Source organism: Coregonus clupeaformis, unplaced genomic scaffold, assembly GCF_020615455.1.
Source record: "Coregonus clupeaformis isolate EN_2021a unplaced genomic scaffold, ASM2061545v1 scaf0057, whole genome shotgun sequence".
Classification (NCBI taxonomy): Eukaryota; Metazoa; Chordata; class Actinopteri; order Salmoniformes; family Salmonidae; genus Coregonus; species Coregonus clupeaformis.
Genome location: NW_025533512.1, coordinates 928955 through 947900, shown reverse-complemented (window position 1 = coordinate 947900; position 18946 = coordinate 928955). Strand labels below are relative to the sequence as shown.

At 47.5% G+C, this 18946-nt stretch overlaps 1 protein-coding gene across 1 annotated transcript; it reads right to left on the bottom strand.

Annotated features, from left to right (window-relative positions):
- Nucleotides 1-95: 95 nt before the first annotated feature.
- LOC121569045 (zinc finger BED domain-containing protein 4-like) lies at nucleotides 96-5044 on the bottom strand. The gene is made up of 3 exons (XM_041879648.2): nucleotides 4939-5044; nucleotides 3820-4164; nucleotides 96-3701 (listed from the first exon to the last, which is right to left on the bottom strand). The coding sequence occupies exons 2-3, from the start codon at nucleotides 4154-4156 to the stop codon at nucleotides 2089-2091; spliced, it is 1950 nt and encodes a 649-aa protein (XP_041735582.1). The 5' UTR covers nucleotides 4157-4164; nucleotides 4939-5044; the 3' UTR covers nucleotides 96-2088.
- Nucleotides 5045-18946: the final 13902 nt, after the last annotated feature.

Here is an 18946-nt window from a genome sequence, read left to right as displayed (position 1 = left end):
TAACAATTGAGTGTGCTACATCATTTCAATATTTTGTTTTTTTAGTTTACATCTGTAGGTATGATATAATATAGGCCTATTATATAATATATTTGACACCTGTCATTCGATAACTGATGTTAAGGGGGCATTCATCATCATCATTCAGACACTTCTATTTCCCAATAGTTGCTTTCATTTTTACCAGAAAGATATGCGTAACATTTAACTTGTACCCTATACCAGGGTATCCCAAACTCGGACCTTGGGCCCCCCCTGGGTGCATGTTTAGATGATAAAGAGGGATTTTGATGTTAAAACTATTGTATTAGTCAACTTGTAGAGCTAACAAACTTAGCTAATCATACACGTTGCGCTACTCCACAAACACTACTCTACTACATTGGTCTCCAACATCAAGCAAGTGTACAATAAACGCTAATACATACTGATACAATTTACGAAAGCTTTTCTCGCTACATCATTAACTCAAATTATGATGGTGCCAAGGTAATTGTCAATAAACAGAGTAAAAAAGTGTATGGTAATTGCATATAAAAGTAAAGCCAATCATCAGTGAAAAATACAGTAAAATCAAGACAAAATAAATACATGTAAATGAAGAAACAAAAAACTAATAGAGACTTCAGTTTGCCTTTATTTGTGGTTGCACTACACGTTTCATATTTTTTATTTTCACATTTCATGAAGACTTTCAAAAGCTCTCATTGGCAATTGAATTATTTGTGTTCACATACAAACATAAGGACATGCTCCATTAGTTGAAATCACCACCGTGCAACTGACTGTAATCTACTCATTGTTGGTCCAAAGCAGCAATATGCTGATGTTTAATGGCCTTGCCTCATTGGAAAACTGTGTACTTCTTCTCAGTCGAAGTAAAAAAGCCTTCAATAAATTTAGCTCAAAATAGAGCTAATTTCAATACACAAAAACTTGGTGTTAGGTAGATAACCTAAAAATGGGCAGAATAACAAGCTTTTGCTGCATCGATATCAGGCACACCATTGGCAAAAACTAAACAAGCCAAGAAGCATCTCTGATAAGACTGAAAGGCAGAAGCTCTACAGGATTCAGAGCAGTCTTCCATGATTTTTTTCATAGTAAAAATGTAATCACCCCAACCAAAATGCTATTGTCACTGACAAATATCAAGTATTCTTGTACACATTTTACAATGGCCTTCCCATTTAGCTTACATATTACAGTAAAGGTCTGTGGAAGATGTATCGTTTTAAGAGTCAATTGAAAATGCAGTATTAATGTGTGCTCTTTACTTTTTAATGACTGACTCACCAACTGTTGTTCTCACTTCAAAAGGACTCCTTGGCAACCACTTCATTTATTCACCTTTTGCTATTTCAAACTGGGGAATGCCTCCGAGCAATTTCTCCCCATAATTTTCAAACATTAACCTATTCAAACGCACATTGCCCTTTATAAGTCATAAACATTGAAAAGGTGTAAAATGGCAATTGTAAGTCGTATACCAGCTACAGACTTCCTTGTCTGACTTGTATACATCACTATGGTACCGCCAATGTAAATGCCATTCAGCATCATCACCACCTGAATCAATATGGATTGGATAAACCATCAGAAGTGAAATAATATTATCTTTACTTTATTTTGACCAATCAAAAAGCATCCAGAGGGAACTCCATAAGTGGTGATATGAATGTGAAATAACATCAATTGCACAACAACCATCACGATTACATGACAATGTAAAATAGTATTCAGTGATTTGTAAGTTTTAAAATATATATTTTGTAACACTTATAGTAGTGTATAGGCAATGTTGAATTCAGTCCACCCAGTAATAAATAAAATGTTCTTGATAGCCATAAATATACACCCGTGTGCCAGGTTCAGTTAGGCAGTGCAGCACTGCCCTCTAGTGGCTAATGTCCTCCAGACAAATGTTCAAAATGTATTAGACCCCTTCTCTTTTCATAAGCCTATTTTAACATACTGTATACACAAACAAGGAAAAATACATTACAATTCACTTTGTACATTTAACAGTCCTATGTTACATACAGCCCAAAAAGCATGAGAAGCACTGTGGGTAGTATGCTGCTTGTGCTATACTAGACCTTTATTCAACAGCATTATCTGCTCAGCAGCCTTCATACTGAGGCAACTCCTCTTTTTATTGAACACATCTCCAGCTTTGGTGAATATGCGCTCGCATGGCACAGATGAGGCGGGAACGCTGAGGTATTTCCGAGCCAGCTGGAACAGGTGCGGGTACACCTTGGAGTGCTTCTCCCAGTAGTGCATGGGATTCTCCACTCGGTTCAGGTACGGGTCACTGAGGTAGTGTTGTACCTCCACCGCTGCGTCCGCCGTGCTGCTCTGAACGCTCTGTGTCTCGCCCACTTTACTGTCAAACATCTCCCACAGACCCCCATCGTGGGACTTAGACAGAGATGTTGCCATGGAGACGGAGGCGGTTTCCATTGCCCGGGAGGTGGTGTGGGGTGATGTCGGGGAGGGCGTTGTCGACCCGGTGGTGGACGGCGGCAGAGTGTCGTCCTTGTCCGGATTTATCCGGATTAACGATGCGCACTCGGAGGTGAGGAGCTTCACCGCCTCCTGAGCGTAGCCTTGGTTCCCGAAGGCCAACATTTTGAAGCGCGGGTCTAGGAGAGCAGAGAGAGCTAAGATTGGCTCGGTCTCCACCATGCTGCAGCTCGTCTGAAGCTCCCTCTGTAGGTTAGACACCAGCTGTGTAGCCGTAGGGTGTATGATGGCACCGTGCTTCTTCTCAAGGGTTATCTTTAGCATCCGGACAAGAGGAATGACCTTGGAGGCCGAGACACGTTTCTCTGAGGCGAGCTCGGCTGTGGCCTGGTTGAAGGAACCCAGCACTCCGAGACACTGATGGATGACCTCGTAATCAGCAGATCCCAGAGGGATGATGTCCGTGTCCAGGGTGCTGAGAGCAGCCGCCACAGACTCCCTCTGGTCAAAGACACGTTCCAGCATAGAAAAGCTACTGTTCCACCTCGAGTCCACCTCCTGGATCAGCTTCTGCTCTGGCCTGCCTAGCTGGCCCTGCACCTCGGCTAACCTCATCTCTGCGTTCTGATTGGACTTGAAGAAACCCACGATAGCCCGCGCTTGGGAGCGGATGTCCTGCAGCTCCAAAGTAGCCTCCATGGACCTCTTAATCACAAGGTTCAGGACGTGTGCAAAAGAGGGCAACTGGAGGATTCCTAGTTTCTGAACCGTGGCTACCATGTTGTCGCTGGTCTCTGTGACAAATGCGGCGACCCTGCTGTGGAGGCCCCAGCTCGCCACCAGTTGGTTTTTGGCCTCCTCAATGTGGATCACTTTGTGGTTTTCAGGCAGCTTAGAAATCCCAAGGAGGAAAGTGGATAACTGGGCATTTTCTGCTACCAAATGCCCTGTCACTGAAATGTAACTGTGCTTGTCTATAGATGTCCACATGTCCGAAGTCAGGCTGACAAAGTCAGAAATTACCATCTGAGATACAACATTATCATTGATGAATTCACACCGTGACCCCACCATTTTCTTCAGTGCTTGCTTGTTTGGAAGATTGTAGCTTGGGTCAAGCTTTTGGACAAAAGCAGCGAATCCCTCTTCCTCGACTACTGAAAATGGCTGGGTGTCTTTAACCAACATGTTGACTAGGGCATCATCCAGGTCCTCTTGTCTGGTGGTCCTGACTGTGAAATAAAACAGTATAATCAATTCAAATTGAATTAGATGTACAATTAAAGCTAATCTAAATATAATAATTTATTTAAACTGGATGGACAACCATCTATTCCAAAGGAAACATACCTTGGATGTGGTGTCCAGCAGCAGCACTGTTTGTAAATATTGAGTTTAGTCCTGAAGTACCAGAGAACGATGAGTGGACTCCAGCACTACTAATTATTGAGTTAGAGAACGTTGAGTGGACTCCAGATGTTGAGTTGCTTGTGCTTGAGTGGGCACCAGATGTTGAGTTGCTGTACCAAGCCTCGCTTGGGTGCCTTGATCGTAGGTGCCTTAACATGGCTGAGGTGTTTTTGTTGAAGCTCAGCCGTTGTGAACAGAGGGAGCACTGGACCTTATTGGGTGTCACTAGAGTAAAATGGTCCCACACCAGTGAGAAGGCTCTCTTGAACTCAGTCATCGTCTGACCTGCAAAATAAAAAAAGAAACTAACTTTATCAATCATCTTACCAAAGCAATGTAGTAAACAGATCGAAATGATTTTGGTTGCTGATGGGAAACAACTGTTACTTTGTGCAAATGATTAGGCTTGTGTGAGCTAACTGTACTAGAATCTGGTCCTTTGTAGCTCAATTGGTAGATCATGGCGCTTGTAACGCCAGGGTAGTGGGTTCGATCGCCGGGACCACCCATACGTAAAAATATATGCACACATGACTGTAAGTCGCTTTGGATAAAAGCGTCTGCTAAATGGCATATTATTTATTTATTAGAAAAATGTGTGGTGGGCATGATTTACAACACAAATAAAAACCAGAGGAAATTGATTGACTAGTTCTCTAGCTACATTTCTAGGAATCTGAACAGCGGTTGAGTATAGCTAGCTAGTTAAATAATCCTCAAACAGGGCAGAAAGTGAAATCAAAAGGGTCAGGATTGGAAGTCACATAACGTTACACACAGACCCTCAGCTGACATGATGGGGTTCACACGTTAACTTACAACTCAGTGGGTTCACAACACGAAGCTAGGTCTGTACTAGCCATAGAGATCCATTATAATGCCTAATTCCAAGATGCAAATAACTAGCTAACGTTAGCTAGCTGTGTGGGGTTTGTTGAGCAAGGCTAGGGTCTGCTGGACAAGGTAAATCTCGGACAAACAGCTAGGTTAGTGTCTGTGTTAGGCATCGTCATTCTATTTTAAGACAACAGCAGTGCATGGCTGCAAATATTAACTTACCTTCTTTGATTATTCGTAATCTAAAGTACACTATATAGTCATTGAAAACTGTGCGCTTCTGACCGCGCGATTTTACGATGTAGGTCGCAGAATCACGTCACTTCCGTTTTTCGAAACGCTTGCAGCCAGTTGTGCTTGCCAGCTGTTTTGACCAGCTTGAGTAGAATGAGTGGGTGCGTTCGAGCGGATCACTTATGTCAAGTCACCGCTTTTCAAAGTGGATAGGCTATATACAAATTAATGTGATATTTGAGTCTCTCTCTCTCTCAGTAATTGATTGTACAATGAACACACGTATGATTTCAGTTTGTGAGTGTATGATATGGGGGTTGGAGCCATGTTTATTTCTACATTATAAAGAAACACTTTATTTATCGACACTACCATGTTTATCTGAGCCTTGCTGTTGGAAAACCACATTAGTGTCCAACTTTCGGCTGTCACAGATGCACCTCCCCAGACTTCACTCCTTGACTTTTGTCTACAATCGGTTGCGTTCGGTTGCTTTCGCCTTACTACTCAAACGCGCACAGTGTCTTTCTTACATTAGCAAAAGTTGCTTCAAATCTTAGTTTCAAATGTATTTGTTTTCATTCATCTATTGACAGTCTGTATAGTAAACTTTTGTTGCGGTTAGTCTTTGTGGTGGGACCGCTCAACCCAGACCCTATAGGCTGGGCAATTCCACGATAATGGAATTAGGCTTTGACTCAGATTTCTCACTTTAAAATGTATGCCAAACAAAAACCGTTGATTTCAAAGTTTAACAAACCATACAATTCTATGCACAAGGACTACTTTGAACAATTTATACAGAACATTTCACAAAAACACATTCACTGGAAGTACTTTGCTGTTGCAAAGTTTGGTAACAGAATTATAGTAAAATCTCCCTGTTTTTTTTGCGACCATGTGTAAAAATAACAAATATCTGCTCCAAATTCAAATTCAAAGATGTCTGCAGAAAGAATGGGGTGTCAGCTATGACATGACACCTTGAGTTTGAACACATCTATTTTGATTATTAAACTACAGTAGGTGAAGTGGATTTACATCCGGTAACATAATTACGGTAACATAATTCCATCTTGGGTCCCTGATCTGTACTATACAGAAATGCATAATTAGGGAAGGGAAATCATAACGCTACAGCATGCAATGACATTCTGGACGATTCTGTTCTTCCAACCTTGTGGCAACAGTCTGGGGAAGGCCCTTTCCTGTTTCAGCACGACAATGCCATGTGCATAAAGCGAGGTCCATACAGATATTGTTTTTCAAGATCGGTGTGGAAGAACTTGACTGGCCTAACAGAGCCCTGATCTCAACCCCATCGAACACCTTTGGGATGAATTGGAACGCCGATTGCGAACCAGGCCTAATCGCCCAACATCAGTGCCTGACCTCACTAATGCTCTTGAGGCTGAATGGAAACAAGTCCCCGCAGCAATGTTCGAACATCTAGTGGAAAGCCTTCCCAGAAGAGTGGAGGCTGTTATAGCAGCAAAGGGGGGACCAACTCCATATCTACCACGCTGATCTAAAACACGGGGGCCACTCAGGGGTGCGTGCTTAGTCCCCTCCTGTACTCTCTGTTCACCCACGACTGCGTGGCCAAGCACGACTCCAACACGATCATTAAGTTTGCTTATGACACAACAGTGGTAGGCCTGATCACCGACAATGATGAGACAGCCTATAGGTAGGAGGTCAGAGACCTGGCAGTGTGGTGCCAGGACAACAACCTCTCCGTCAACGTGAGCAAGACAAAGGAGCTTATCGTGGACTACAGGAAAAGGAGGGCCGAACACGCCCCCATTCACATCGATGGGGCTGTAGTGGACCGGGTTGAGAGTTTCAAGTTCCTTAGTGTCCACATCACCAACAAACTATCATGGTCCAAACACACCAAGACAGTCGTGAAGAGGGCACGACAACACCTTTCCCCCTCAGGACACTGAAAAGATTTGGCATGGGTTCCCAGATCCTCAAAAAGTTATACAGCTGCAACATCGAGAGCATCCTGAACGGTTGAATCAGCGCCTGGTATGGCAACTGCTCGGCATCCGACTGTAAGGCGCTACAGGGGGTAGTGCGTACGGCCCAATACATCACTGGGGCCAAGCTTCCTGCCATCCAGGACCTATATACTAGGCGGTGTCAGAAGTAGACCCGAAAAATGGTCAAAGACTCCAGTCACCCAAGTCATAGACTGTTCTCTCTGCTACCATGTCTAGGTCCAAAAGGCTCCTTAACAGCTTCTACCCCCAAGCCATAAGATTGCTGAACAATTAATCAAATCCCCCCCTTCTGTTTTTACACTGCTGCTACTCGCTGTTTATTATCTATGCATAGTCACTTTACCCCTACCTTCAGTGGGGGAAAAAAGTATTTAGTCAGCCACCAATTGTGCAAGTTCTCCCACTTAAAAAGATGAGAGAGGCCCACTTAAAAAGATGAGAGAGGCCTGTAATTTTCATCATAGGTACACGTCAACTATGACAGACAAATTGAGAAAAAAAAATCCAGAAAATCACATTGTAGGATTTTTTATGAATTTATTTGCAAATTATGGTGGAAAATAAGTATTTGGTCACCTACAAACAAGTAAGATTTCTGGCCCCCACAGACCTGTAACTTCTTCTTTAAGAGGCTCCTCTGTCCTCTACTCGTTACCTGTATTAATGGCACCTGTTTGAACTTGTTATCAGTATAAAAGACACCTGTCCACAACCTCAAACAGTCACACTCCAAACTCCACTATGGCCAAGATCAAAGAACTGTCAAAGGACACCAGAAACAAAATTGTAGACCTGCACCAGGCTGGGAAGACTGAATCTGCAATAGGTAAGCAGCTTGGTTTGAAGAAATCAACTGGGAGCATTTATTAGGAAATGGAAGACATACAAGACCACTGATAATCTCCCTCGATCTGGGGCTCCACGCAAGATCTCACCCCGTGGGGTCAAAATGATCACAAGAACGGTGAGCAAAAATCCCAGAACCACACGGGGGGACCTAGTGAATGACCTGCAGAGAGCTGGGACCAAAGTAACAAAGCCTACCATCAGTAACACACTACGCCGCCAGGGACTCAAATCCTGCAGTGCCAGACATGTCCCCCTGCTTAAGCCAGTACATGTCCAGGCCCGTCTGAAGTTTGCTAGAGTGCATTTGGATGATCCAGAAGAGGATTGGGAGAATGTCATATGGTCAGATGAAACCAAAATATAACTTTTTGGTAAAAACTCAACTCATCGTGTTTGGAGGACAAAGAATGCTGAGTTGCATCCAAAGAACACCATACCTACTGTGAAGCATGGGGGAGGAAACATCATGCTTTGGGGCTGTATTTCTGCAAAGGGACCAGGACGACTGATCCGTGTAAAGGAAAGAATGAATGGGGCCATGTATCGTGAGATTTTGAGTGAAAACCTCCTTCCATCAGCAAGGGCATTGAAGATGAAACGTGGCTGGGTCTTTCAGCATGACAATGATCCCAAATACACCGCCCGGGCAACGAAGGAGTGGCTTCGTAAGAAGCATTTCAAGGTCCTGGAGTGGCCTAGCCAGTCTCCAGATCTCAACCCCATAGAAAATCTTTGGAGGGGAGTTGAAAGTCTGTGTTGCCCAGCGACAGCCCCAAAACATCACTGCTCTAGAGGAGATCTGCATGGAGGAATGGGCCAAAATACCAGCAACAGTGTGTGAAAACCTTGTGAAGACTTACAGAAAACGTTTGACCTGTGTCATTGCCAACAAAGGGTATATAACAAAGTATTGAGAAACTTTTGTTATTGACCAAATACTTATTTCCCACCATAATTTGCAAATAAATTCATCAAAAATCCTACAATGAACCCGATCGAACATCTCTGGAGAGACCTGAAAATAGCTGTGCAGCGACGTTCGCCATTCAACCTGACAGCGCTTGAGAGGATCTGCAGAGAATAATGGGAGAAACTCCCCTAATACAGGTGTGCCAAGCTTGTAGCGTCATACCCAAAAATACTTGAGGCTGTAATTGCTGGCAAAGGTGCTTCAACAAAGTACTGAGTAAAGGGTCTGAATACTTATGTAAATGTGATATTTCCGTTTTTTATTTGTAATAAATGTGCTAACATTTCTAAAAACCTGGTTTTGCTTTGTCATTATGGGGTATTGTGTGTAGATTGATGAGTGGAAAAAACGATTTAATCAATTTTAGAATAAGGCTGTAACGTAACAAAATGTGGAAAAATGCAAGGCGTCTGAATACTTTCCGAACACACTGTATATTTGTTGTCTTTATCTGTTGTGGTCTAGTGCTGTCTTTTTGCTAGCTAGGGCCATCTACTTTACGTACTGCCTGTCTTCCCAGTGGCCTACTTGGTGTGTGAACTGCTGACTGCTCATAATTTGCAGATAGTTGTTGACACATCAACCAGGATCAAGGGGCAGGGCAATTTGTGACTTGTTTTGTTAATCAGTGGCTGTATTGGAGGGGGAGGGGTTTCATCTCTTTTCTGAGTGTATATAACCATCTCAGTGTGCTTCATTCTATTGCTAGTTATTTACATATGATGTAATTTTCCTCTTTTGTAGCTTTGTCAACTATGTGTGTGTTTTCTATACCTGTCCGACGCTCCCCACCCCTTGGCTGCAACCCTTCTAATTTAGTGTACCCTGCGTGCACAACCCATGTAAAATTCTGTTTGGAACTGCCGATCTGCGGTCAAGAACGGCGAGTTCATCTCAGCCTATGCTGCCCTTCAGTCCCTTGAATTTTTGGCCCTGACGGAGACATGGATCACCCCAGAGAACACTACTACTCCAGCTGCTCTTTCTTAATCTGACTATGTTTTCTCTCAGAGCATCTGGTCGTCGCGGTGGTGGCACAGGTCTACTCATTTCTCCTAAGTGGAGATTTGATATTTTCTCCCTCTCTCACCTGTCCATCTCCTCATTTGAATTCCATGCTGTCACTGTCACTTGTCCACTCAAGCTTAACATTATTGTCAACTATCGCCCACCAGGTGCCCATGGAGAGTTCCTCAATGAGCTTGACACCTTGATAAGCTCATTTCCTGATGATGGCTCACCGCTCTTCGTACTTGGCGACTTCAACCTCCCGACGTCTGCCTTTGATTAATTTCTTTCCAACTCTCTCTTTTTGCTCATTGCCTCTTTTGACCTCACCCTTTCCCAATCCCCTCCAACTCACAAGGCAGGCAATACCCTTGACCTCATCTTTACTATAGGCTGCTCGCCTACTAATCTCACTGCAATCCCCCTCCAGGTCTCTGATCACTACTTTGTTCCTTTTCTGTCTCCTTTTCCTCCAACCCAAACCACACAGCCCCTACCCAGATGGTCAAGCGCCGTCACAATCTTCGCTCTCTCTCTCCCACTACTCTCTCCTCGTCTATCCTATCATCTCTCCCTTCTGCTAAATCCTTCTCCCTCCTGTCTCCTGATTCTGCCTCTTTGACCCTACTCTCCTGCCTTTCCGCATCCTATGACTCGCACTGTCCCCTTTCCTCCCGGCCGGCTCGGCCCTCCCCTCCTGCTCTGTAGCTGAGTGACTCATTGTGAGCTTACAGAACAGGGCTGCGGGCAGCTGAGCAAAAATGGAGGAAAACTAAACTTCCGGAGGACCTATCATCCTTTCACTCCGTCCTCTCTACCTTCTCTTTCTCTGTATCAGCTGCTAAAGCCACTTTCTACCACTCTAAATGTCAAGCTTCTGCCTCTAACTCTCGGAAACTATTTTCCACCTTCTCCTCCCTACTTAATCCTCCACCCACTCCCCCTCACTCTCTGTGGACGACTTTGACAACCACTTTGAAAAAAAGGTTGACGACATCCCCTACTCATTCACTCAGCCTATTGAGTCCACTGGTCTCACTCACACAGAACTACCCTACGCCTTGACCTCATTCTCCCCTCTCTCTCCAGATGATATCCTGCGACCAGTGAGGTCTGGCGGCCCGACAACGTGCCCACTCGGCCCTATCCCCTCCTCCCTTCTCCAGACCATCTCTGGAGACCTTCTCCCATTCCTCACTTCCCTCATCAACTCATCCCTGACCACTGGCTGCGTCCACTCTGACTTCAAAATGGCCCGAGTTGCTCCCCTCTTCAAGAAACCAACACTCGACCCAGGACAACACCCTGTCGTTCTCTGAAAACATCAAAGCAGTGACCTGCTCCTGCAGGTTCATGCTCTACAACATCCATAGAGTACGACCCTACCTCACACAGGAAGCGGCGCAGGTCCTAATCCAGGCACTTGTCCTCTCTGGACTACTGCAACTCGCTGTTGGCTGGGCTCCCCGCGTGTGCCATCAAACCACTGCAACTTATCCAGAATGCTGCAGCCCACCTGGTTTTCAACCTTCCCAAGTTCTCTCATGTCACCCCGCTCCTCTGCACACTCCACTGGCTTCCAGTCGAAGCTGGCATCCACTACAAGTCCATGGTGCTTACCTACGGAACAGCAAGAGGAACTGCCCCTCCCTACCTTCAGGCTATGCTCAAACCCTACACCCCAACCCGGGCACTCTTTTCTGCCACTTCAGGTCTCTTGGCCCTCCCACCCTTATGGGAGGGCACCCACTCTTATGGGAGGGCAGCTCCCGCTCAGCCCACTCCAAGCTCTTCTCTGTCCTGGCACCCCAATGGTGGAACCAGCTTTCCCCTGAAGCTAGGACAGCAGAGTCCCTGCCCATCTTCCGAAAACTCTGCATAATCTGCCCAGCGCTCCGGTTCTACCTCAGGGAGCGTTGAATGCCTCCAATCTACCTGTCCCCGGGCTATCACCCACATCTTCGGGAACCCTCGCCCTACCGGAGCGCTTTGACGGTAAAACTACTAAATGTAGAGGCTTCCTGCTACAGGTGTCACTTTATCTGGCGCGTCAGCCTGGGGCATATCCATCTGACCATGCCAGGATAGCGCTGGTGATTTCGCTTCTTAAGGGGAAGGCGCTGGATTGGGCCACGGCAGTCTGGGAAGGAGAGGAGACAGTGGCACTACCCTACCCCACCTTCCTCGCTCGGTTCAGGGCGGTGTTTGATCATCCCACGGAGGGAAAGGACGGGGGTGAGCGTCTCCTCCATCTACAACAGGGAGAGGGGCCCGCATCCGAGTACGCACTGAGCTTTTGAACGGTGGCGGCGTCTTCTGGCTGGAATGAGCGTGCTCTGCGCACGGCCTTCAGGAGAGGCTTACGGGAGGACATTAAGACGGAACTCGCATGTTGGGATGATGAGATGGACCTTGATACCCTTATCACCACGTCCATCCGTCTTGACGAAATGTTGCGAGAGAGACGGCGTTCCCAACACCTCCCGGAGCTTCGACGCTCACCCCATCTAAGCTATGGAAGCCGCCCTGATTCCGAGTCCTCACCCATGGAGGTGGGCGGCACCCCCTACATCACCAGGGCACACAGATCTCCTGGCGGCTCCCTATGTAGGCTGTATGACTCCCGTCGCCCCTCCGTGAGTCTGACGTCATCTCCTATCACAAAACCATTGTTTTTAGTTCCCATAACGGTGACTGGTTATTCCTTATCTTCCATTTCTACTGCAATAATAGATTCCGGATCAGCGGGGAACCTTATAGATAGGGAGCTGGTTTCTGAATGGGGGTTGCCCACCGTGCCACTGCCATCTCTGCTACACGTCACCTCATTGGACAATCAACCCCTTGGGTCAGGCACCATTACGCACATCACTCTCCCCATCACCATCACCATTCCCACACTACCGGAGCACCACAAGGAGCTGTCATTCCACATCGTCACGTCACCCCTTCAGCGGATCGTCTTGGGATTGCCCTGGCTCAGACTACACAACCCCACCATCAATTGGATCACCAAGAGGATCACAGCCTGGTCCACCTCATGCCGAAAGACCTGCCTGCCGGTGGTTTGTTGTTCCACGTCAGTGGAGAGTCCGGAGTCCGCCCTCCAGCCCAACATTCCACTTGAGTACGCAGATCTCTTCGATGTCTTCTCTTCATCTAAGGCTATGTGTCTCCCTCCTCACAGGCCCTGGGACTGCGCCATTGACCTGCTGGAGGGACAACACCCCCCGAAGAGTCGCATTTACCCCCTTTCCATGGCGGAGATTGAGGCCATGGAGAAGTATGTGGCGGAGGCCCTGACACAGGGGTTCATCAGACGCTCTACCTCTCCTGCCTCCGCCAGCTTCTTCTTCGTGGCCAAAAAAGACGGAGGACTGAGACCATGCATTGACTACAGGGGGCTGAACGCAGTTACCACCAAGTACCGGTACCCCCTCCCTCTGATTCCGTCGGCCATCGAGCAGCTACGAGGGGCCTGGTACTTTACCAAGTTGGACCTGAGGAGTGCCTACAACCTGATCCGAATCCGGGAAGGAGACGAGTGGAAGAAGGCATTCAGCACTACCTCAGGCCACTACGAATACTGCGTCATGCCCTACGGCCTCGCCAATGCACCATCTGTATTCCAGTCCTTCGTCAATGACGTGTTCCGGGACATGCTGGAGCACGTCAGGGACGTCCGAGCTGTCCTACTCCGGGAACACAGCCTGTTGGTGAAAGGGGAGAAATGCAAATTCCACCAACAGGCCATCTCCTTCCTAGGATACAGGATCAGTCCTCAGGGGGTGTTCATGGAAGGAGTGAAGACGGACGCCGTCAGGTCATGGCCAGTTCCCACAACCATCAAGGGCCTACAGAGCTTCCTGGGCTTCGCCAATTTCTACCGGCGTTTCATCAGGTCCTTCAGCTCCATAGCCACCCTGCTCACCTCTCTCCTTAAGGGTGGGCCTCAGAAGCTGACCTGGAACCCTGAGGCTGACGATGCCTTCAAGAGGCTGAAGGAGAGGTTCACCACAGCGCCCATCCTAAAACACCCAGATCCCTCTCGTCCTTTCATCCTGGAGGTGGACGCATCGGAGGAGGGTGTGGGTGCGGTCGTCTCCTCCCGTTGCTCCCCTCCGGCGCTCTGATGCGCCGGTCTACTGAGCCACCGGTCTGAGCGCACCACCTCGGCAACACTTGAATGGAAACCCAACGCACCCTAATCACCTCCAGCGCACCTGCATCTCATCTCATCATCACCCCTATTTAGCCCTGGACTGTTCTGTAATATGTTGTGTGTGTGATTGTTTTTGCTTCGTGTCATGTACTCTCTCTTTGTTAATTCTCTTTGTCATTGTTTGAGTAAACCTTGACCTTGTTAATTCCTGTGTCTGCATCCTGCCTCTTCGTATCCTCAGTATTCGACACACTTCCCAAGAGATTCACACTAAAGAGTGCTTCATATAGGCTCAAAGCAGGCACTGACAGAAAATCACCAGTGAGACATGTGTTTAGTGTGTGTCTAACAATATTGCAATCAAATATAACTTGTTTGTCATGTTCGCATGTTAGCTGATTACCTTGTCAACATCAGGTTAGGCAAAAGTTAATCAGAATAACAAAACAGAATAACAATTTCCCTCTTTGAATGTGGGTTTGTTCAAGTCTCATTTGACAGGGAAACATTATCTTAAATATAGTCACAATCTGGATGGACTCGTGTATTTCTGCCTCCCAAAAACAGACTTATTATTTTCACACATTTGATATCTTTCCCCTAGGAACATAAGTACACTTTTACTAATCTTAAACTCAGTGCTTAATTTGTATATTGGGAGGTGCCAGAACAAAAAGTGAGCCCGAGAGGGGGGTGACCTGGGGGGCTCTGAGTTACCGGAACGCATAAAAGGAAAAATAATTTTTATAATAAAGTATTGCATGCATTATCATTGCTTTTGCGTACTGGCATAGAGCAATAGAGTAGAGATAGGCGCTTGCAGAAGTTGCACACATGGGGAGATGTTTAGTGGCCTAGGGTCCGGGAAAAAATGTGCCTTTATAAACGCATTTCATACAATTCTACATCATTTTAGTTGACTGGAGACATTAGCAGAATCTTTTTTAATACTTCATAATGATCGAAATTATACTTTGACACTGACAAACTGAGAATCTGAGATAAATGAAACGACCTTGTCTTGAATCCATCAATAGCCCAGGCCTAGGTGAGTGGAGTGTCACGATCGTTATGAGAAGCGGACCAAGGCGCAGCGTGATAGGCGTACATACTTGAGACATAGATGAGACAGCCTATAGGGAGGAGATCAGAGATCTGGCCGTGTGGTGCCAGGACAACAACCTCTCCCTCAACGTGACCAAGACAAAGGAGATGATTGTGGACTACAGGAAAAAAAAGAGGACTGAGCACGCCCCCATTCTCATCGATGGGGCTGTAGTGGAACAGGTTGAGAGCTTCAAGTTCCTTGGTGTCCACATCACCAACAAACTATCATGGTCCAAACACATCAAGACAGTCGTGAAGAGGGCACGACAAAGCCTATTCCCCCTCAGGAGACTAAAAAGATTTGGCATGGGTCCTCAGATCCTCAAAAAATTCTACAGCTGCACCATCGAGAGCATCCTGACTGGTTGCATCACCGCCTGGTATGGCAACTGCTTGGCCTCCGACCGCAAGGCACTACAGAGGGTAGTGCGTACGGCCCAGTACATCACTGGGGCAAAGCTTCCTGCCATCCAGGACCTCTATACTAGGCGGTGTCAGAGGAAGGCCCTCAAAATTGTCAAAGACTCCAGCCACCCTAGTCATAGACTGTTCTCTCTGCTACCGCACGGCAAGCGGTACCGGAGTGCCAAGTCTAGGTCCAAAAGACTTCTCAACAGCTTCTACCCCCAAGCCATAAGACTCCTGAACAGCTAATCATGGCTACCCGGACTATTTGCACTGCCCCTCCACCCCATCCTTTTTACGCTGCTGCTACTCTGTTAAGTATTTATGCATAGTCACTTTAACTCTACCCACATGTACATATTACCTCAACTACCTCAACTAGCCGGTGCCCCCGCACATTGACTCTGCAACGGTACCCCCCTGTATATATAGCCTCCCTAATGTCACTTTATTTTACTTCTGCTCTTTTTTTTCTCAACACTTTTTTTGTTGTTGTTGTTTTATTTTTACTTTTTTGTTTAAAATAAATGCACTGTTGGTTAAGGGCTGTAAGTAAGCATTTCACTGTAATGTCTGCACCTGTTGTATTCGGCGCATGTGACCAATAAAATTTGATTTTATTTTATTTGATTTTATTAAGTGTACACAACACGAACAAAAACAACAAAACGATACGTGAAGTCCTAGGTAATACAACAAACCATACGGAACAAGATCCCACAAAACTAAAATGTCAAAAGGCTGCCTAAGTATGGTCCCCAATCAGAGACAACGAGCTACAGCTGTCTCTGATTGGGAACCACCCTGGCCAACATAGAAATAAATGATCTAGAACAAAACCCACCCTGGCTCAACATTTAAGAGTCCCCAGAGCCAGGGCGTGACAGTACCCCCCCCCCCAACCAAACACAACAGGGGAGGGGCCGGGTGGGCATTCCGCCTCGGAGGCGGATCCGGCTCCGGGCGTGACCACCACTCTCCTTCTACCCCCCCGTAGCGCCCCTGGTCTGGTCTGGCCCCACTGACCGGAGCTGGACTGGACACCGGTGGAGCGGATTGCTCTGGCTCCGGAGTGGAACAGGCACGGACCGTGCCGGACTGACGACGCGCACCACTGGCTTGGTGCGGGGAGCAGGAACGGGCCGGACCGGGCTGACGACGCGCACCACTGGCTTGCGCGGGAGCAGGAACGGGCCGGACCGGCTGACGACGCGCACCACTGGCTTGGTGTGGGGAGCAGGAACGGGCCGGACCGGTTGGCGACGCGCACCACAGGCTTGGTGCGAGGAACAGGAACAGGCCGGACCGGGCTGGCGACGCGCACCACAGGCTTGGTGCGAGGGACAGGAACAGGCCGGACCGGGCTAGCGACGCGCACCACAGGCTTGGTGCGGGGAGCAGGGACAGGCCGGACCGGGCTGACAACGCGCACCACAGGCTTGGTGCGAGGGACAGGAACAGGCCGGACCGGGCTGGCGACGCGCACCACAGGCTTGGTGCAGGGAGCAGGAACAGGCCGGACCGGGCTGGCGACGCGCACCACAGGCTTGGTGCGGGGAGCAGGAACAGGCCGGACCGGGCTGGCGACGCGCATCACAGGCTTGGTGCGGGGAGCAGGAACAGGCCGGACTGGACTGTGGAGACGGACTGGAGGTCTGGAGCGGAGAGCTGACACAACCCGTCCTGGCTGAATGCCTATTTCCACACACTCTGTGTGAGGCATCAGCACAGGACGTACAGGGCTGTGCACTCGTACTGGCACTACAGCACGTGGCACTGGCGCAGGATATCCGGGACCGAGGAGGGGTACTGGAGGCCACGAGCGTTGAGCCGGCACACTCCGTCCTGGCTGCATGCCCACCTTAGCACGACACGTGCGTGGTGCTAGCACAGGACGTACAGGACTGTGCCGGAACACTCGCGGCACAGTATGTAGCTCCGCATACCACGGAACCTGCCCAGTCTCACGCTGCCTAGCCTGAGTACGGGGAGTTGGCTCTGCTCTACCTCTAGGCTCCGCCAACCACCCTTCCAGCCCCCCAAACCTGGTGGCCTCCTCTCCTAGATCGCCGATGCGCCCTGTAGCTGCCTCCAGCCGCCCCGTCGTCCACGCCGTGTGCCCCCCCAAAAAAATTACTTGGGGTTGCCTCTCGCGTGTCCGTTGTCGGCACGGTTGGCGCCGTTTCTCCTCTCCTGCCTGGGCATTTATTTTTGCCCATGGCCCTCTACCCGCGAATATGTCCTCCCAAGACCACCATTCGCCCACCTGGGACATCGCCAACTTCTCCTGTTTGGCACGCTGCTTGGTCCTCTCTTGGTGGGATCTTCTGTCACGATCATTATGAGAAGCGGACCAAGGCGCAGCGTGATAGGCGTACATACTTTTATTAAGTGTACACAACACGAACAAAAACAACAAAACGATACATGAAGTCCTAGGTAATACAACAAACCATACGGAACCCACAAAACTAAAATGCCAAAAGGCTGCCTAAGTATGGTCCCCAATCAGAGACAACGAGCTACAGCTGTCTCTGATTGGGAACCACCCTGGCCAACATAGAAATAAACGATCTAGAACAAAACCCATAGAAAACTAAACATAACAAGTCCACACCCTGGCTCAACATTTAAGAGTCCCCAGAGCCAGGGCGTGACATGGAGACACATATTGTACAATACAAGGAGGAAATTATAGTCCTAAAAAATATCGCGTAAGGCCTGTTTTGGCTGACAGCAGTAATTCTATAACTTTGGCAAATGTATTTACATGTATCAGGGGTGATGCAATACCTCCAGCACCCTTCCCGCGGATATGATTCTATAAGGAAATAAATAATTAAGTGTAAAGTTGGAGAGAGGAGAGTTGCATGCTCATGTCTATCAGAGCAGGGAGAGAGATCATAGAAAGTGAATCACATTCTAGTTCTGTGAGAGATACAGGCGCACTTCTCTCTCTCACCACAGCAATGGCCACGCGTTGGTCTATATAGGCTACAATGTTGGGCAAACCATAAACCCAACACCAATCAATTCTTAGAATATCAGGCACTGTTTTCACATTACGTGTTTTAGAGGGAAGCCATGAGAATTACAGAGGATTAACTTGAATTAACTCTGCTTGATTTTAATATATTTTTTACATTGCAAACAGTGAAAATAATGTTTCATGTCACGAGAGGTACCGGATCGTGGCAAATGGGTTCTGGAACGAAACTGTCCAAAACTGAGATGTGCGGGCTCAAATTAAGCACTGCTTAAACTCAGTATAAAACATTGGTTAATAGGGCTTAATGGTTAGTTCATACATCAGTGAAAGCAAACAGCAAAGCCACCTAGCCCTGTTGTTGTAGTTCCAGAGTTGACACACACTCCCACATGCTGATGTGTGACTTGTTGACTGTAAAGAGAAGATTTGTAGATGTAACCCTACTCCATTTTTCATTTTGTTCTGAAAGAGCAGTGTAGGCAGAATTTGAGATGCAG

Excerpts from the sequence above, each read along its gene's own strand:
- LOC121569045 (XM_041879648.2), bottom strand. The coding sequence starts at position 4,156 with ATGACTGAGTTCAAGAGAGCCTTCTCACTGGTGTGGGACCATTTTACT. Across the intron at positions 3,702-3,819 it reads TGCTGGACACCACATCCAAG|TCAGGACCACCAGACAAGAG; the intron begins GTATGTTTCCTT and ends TTTATTTCACAG.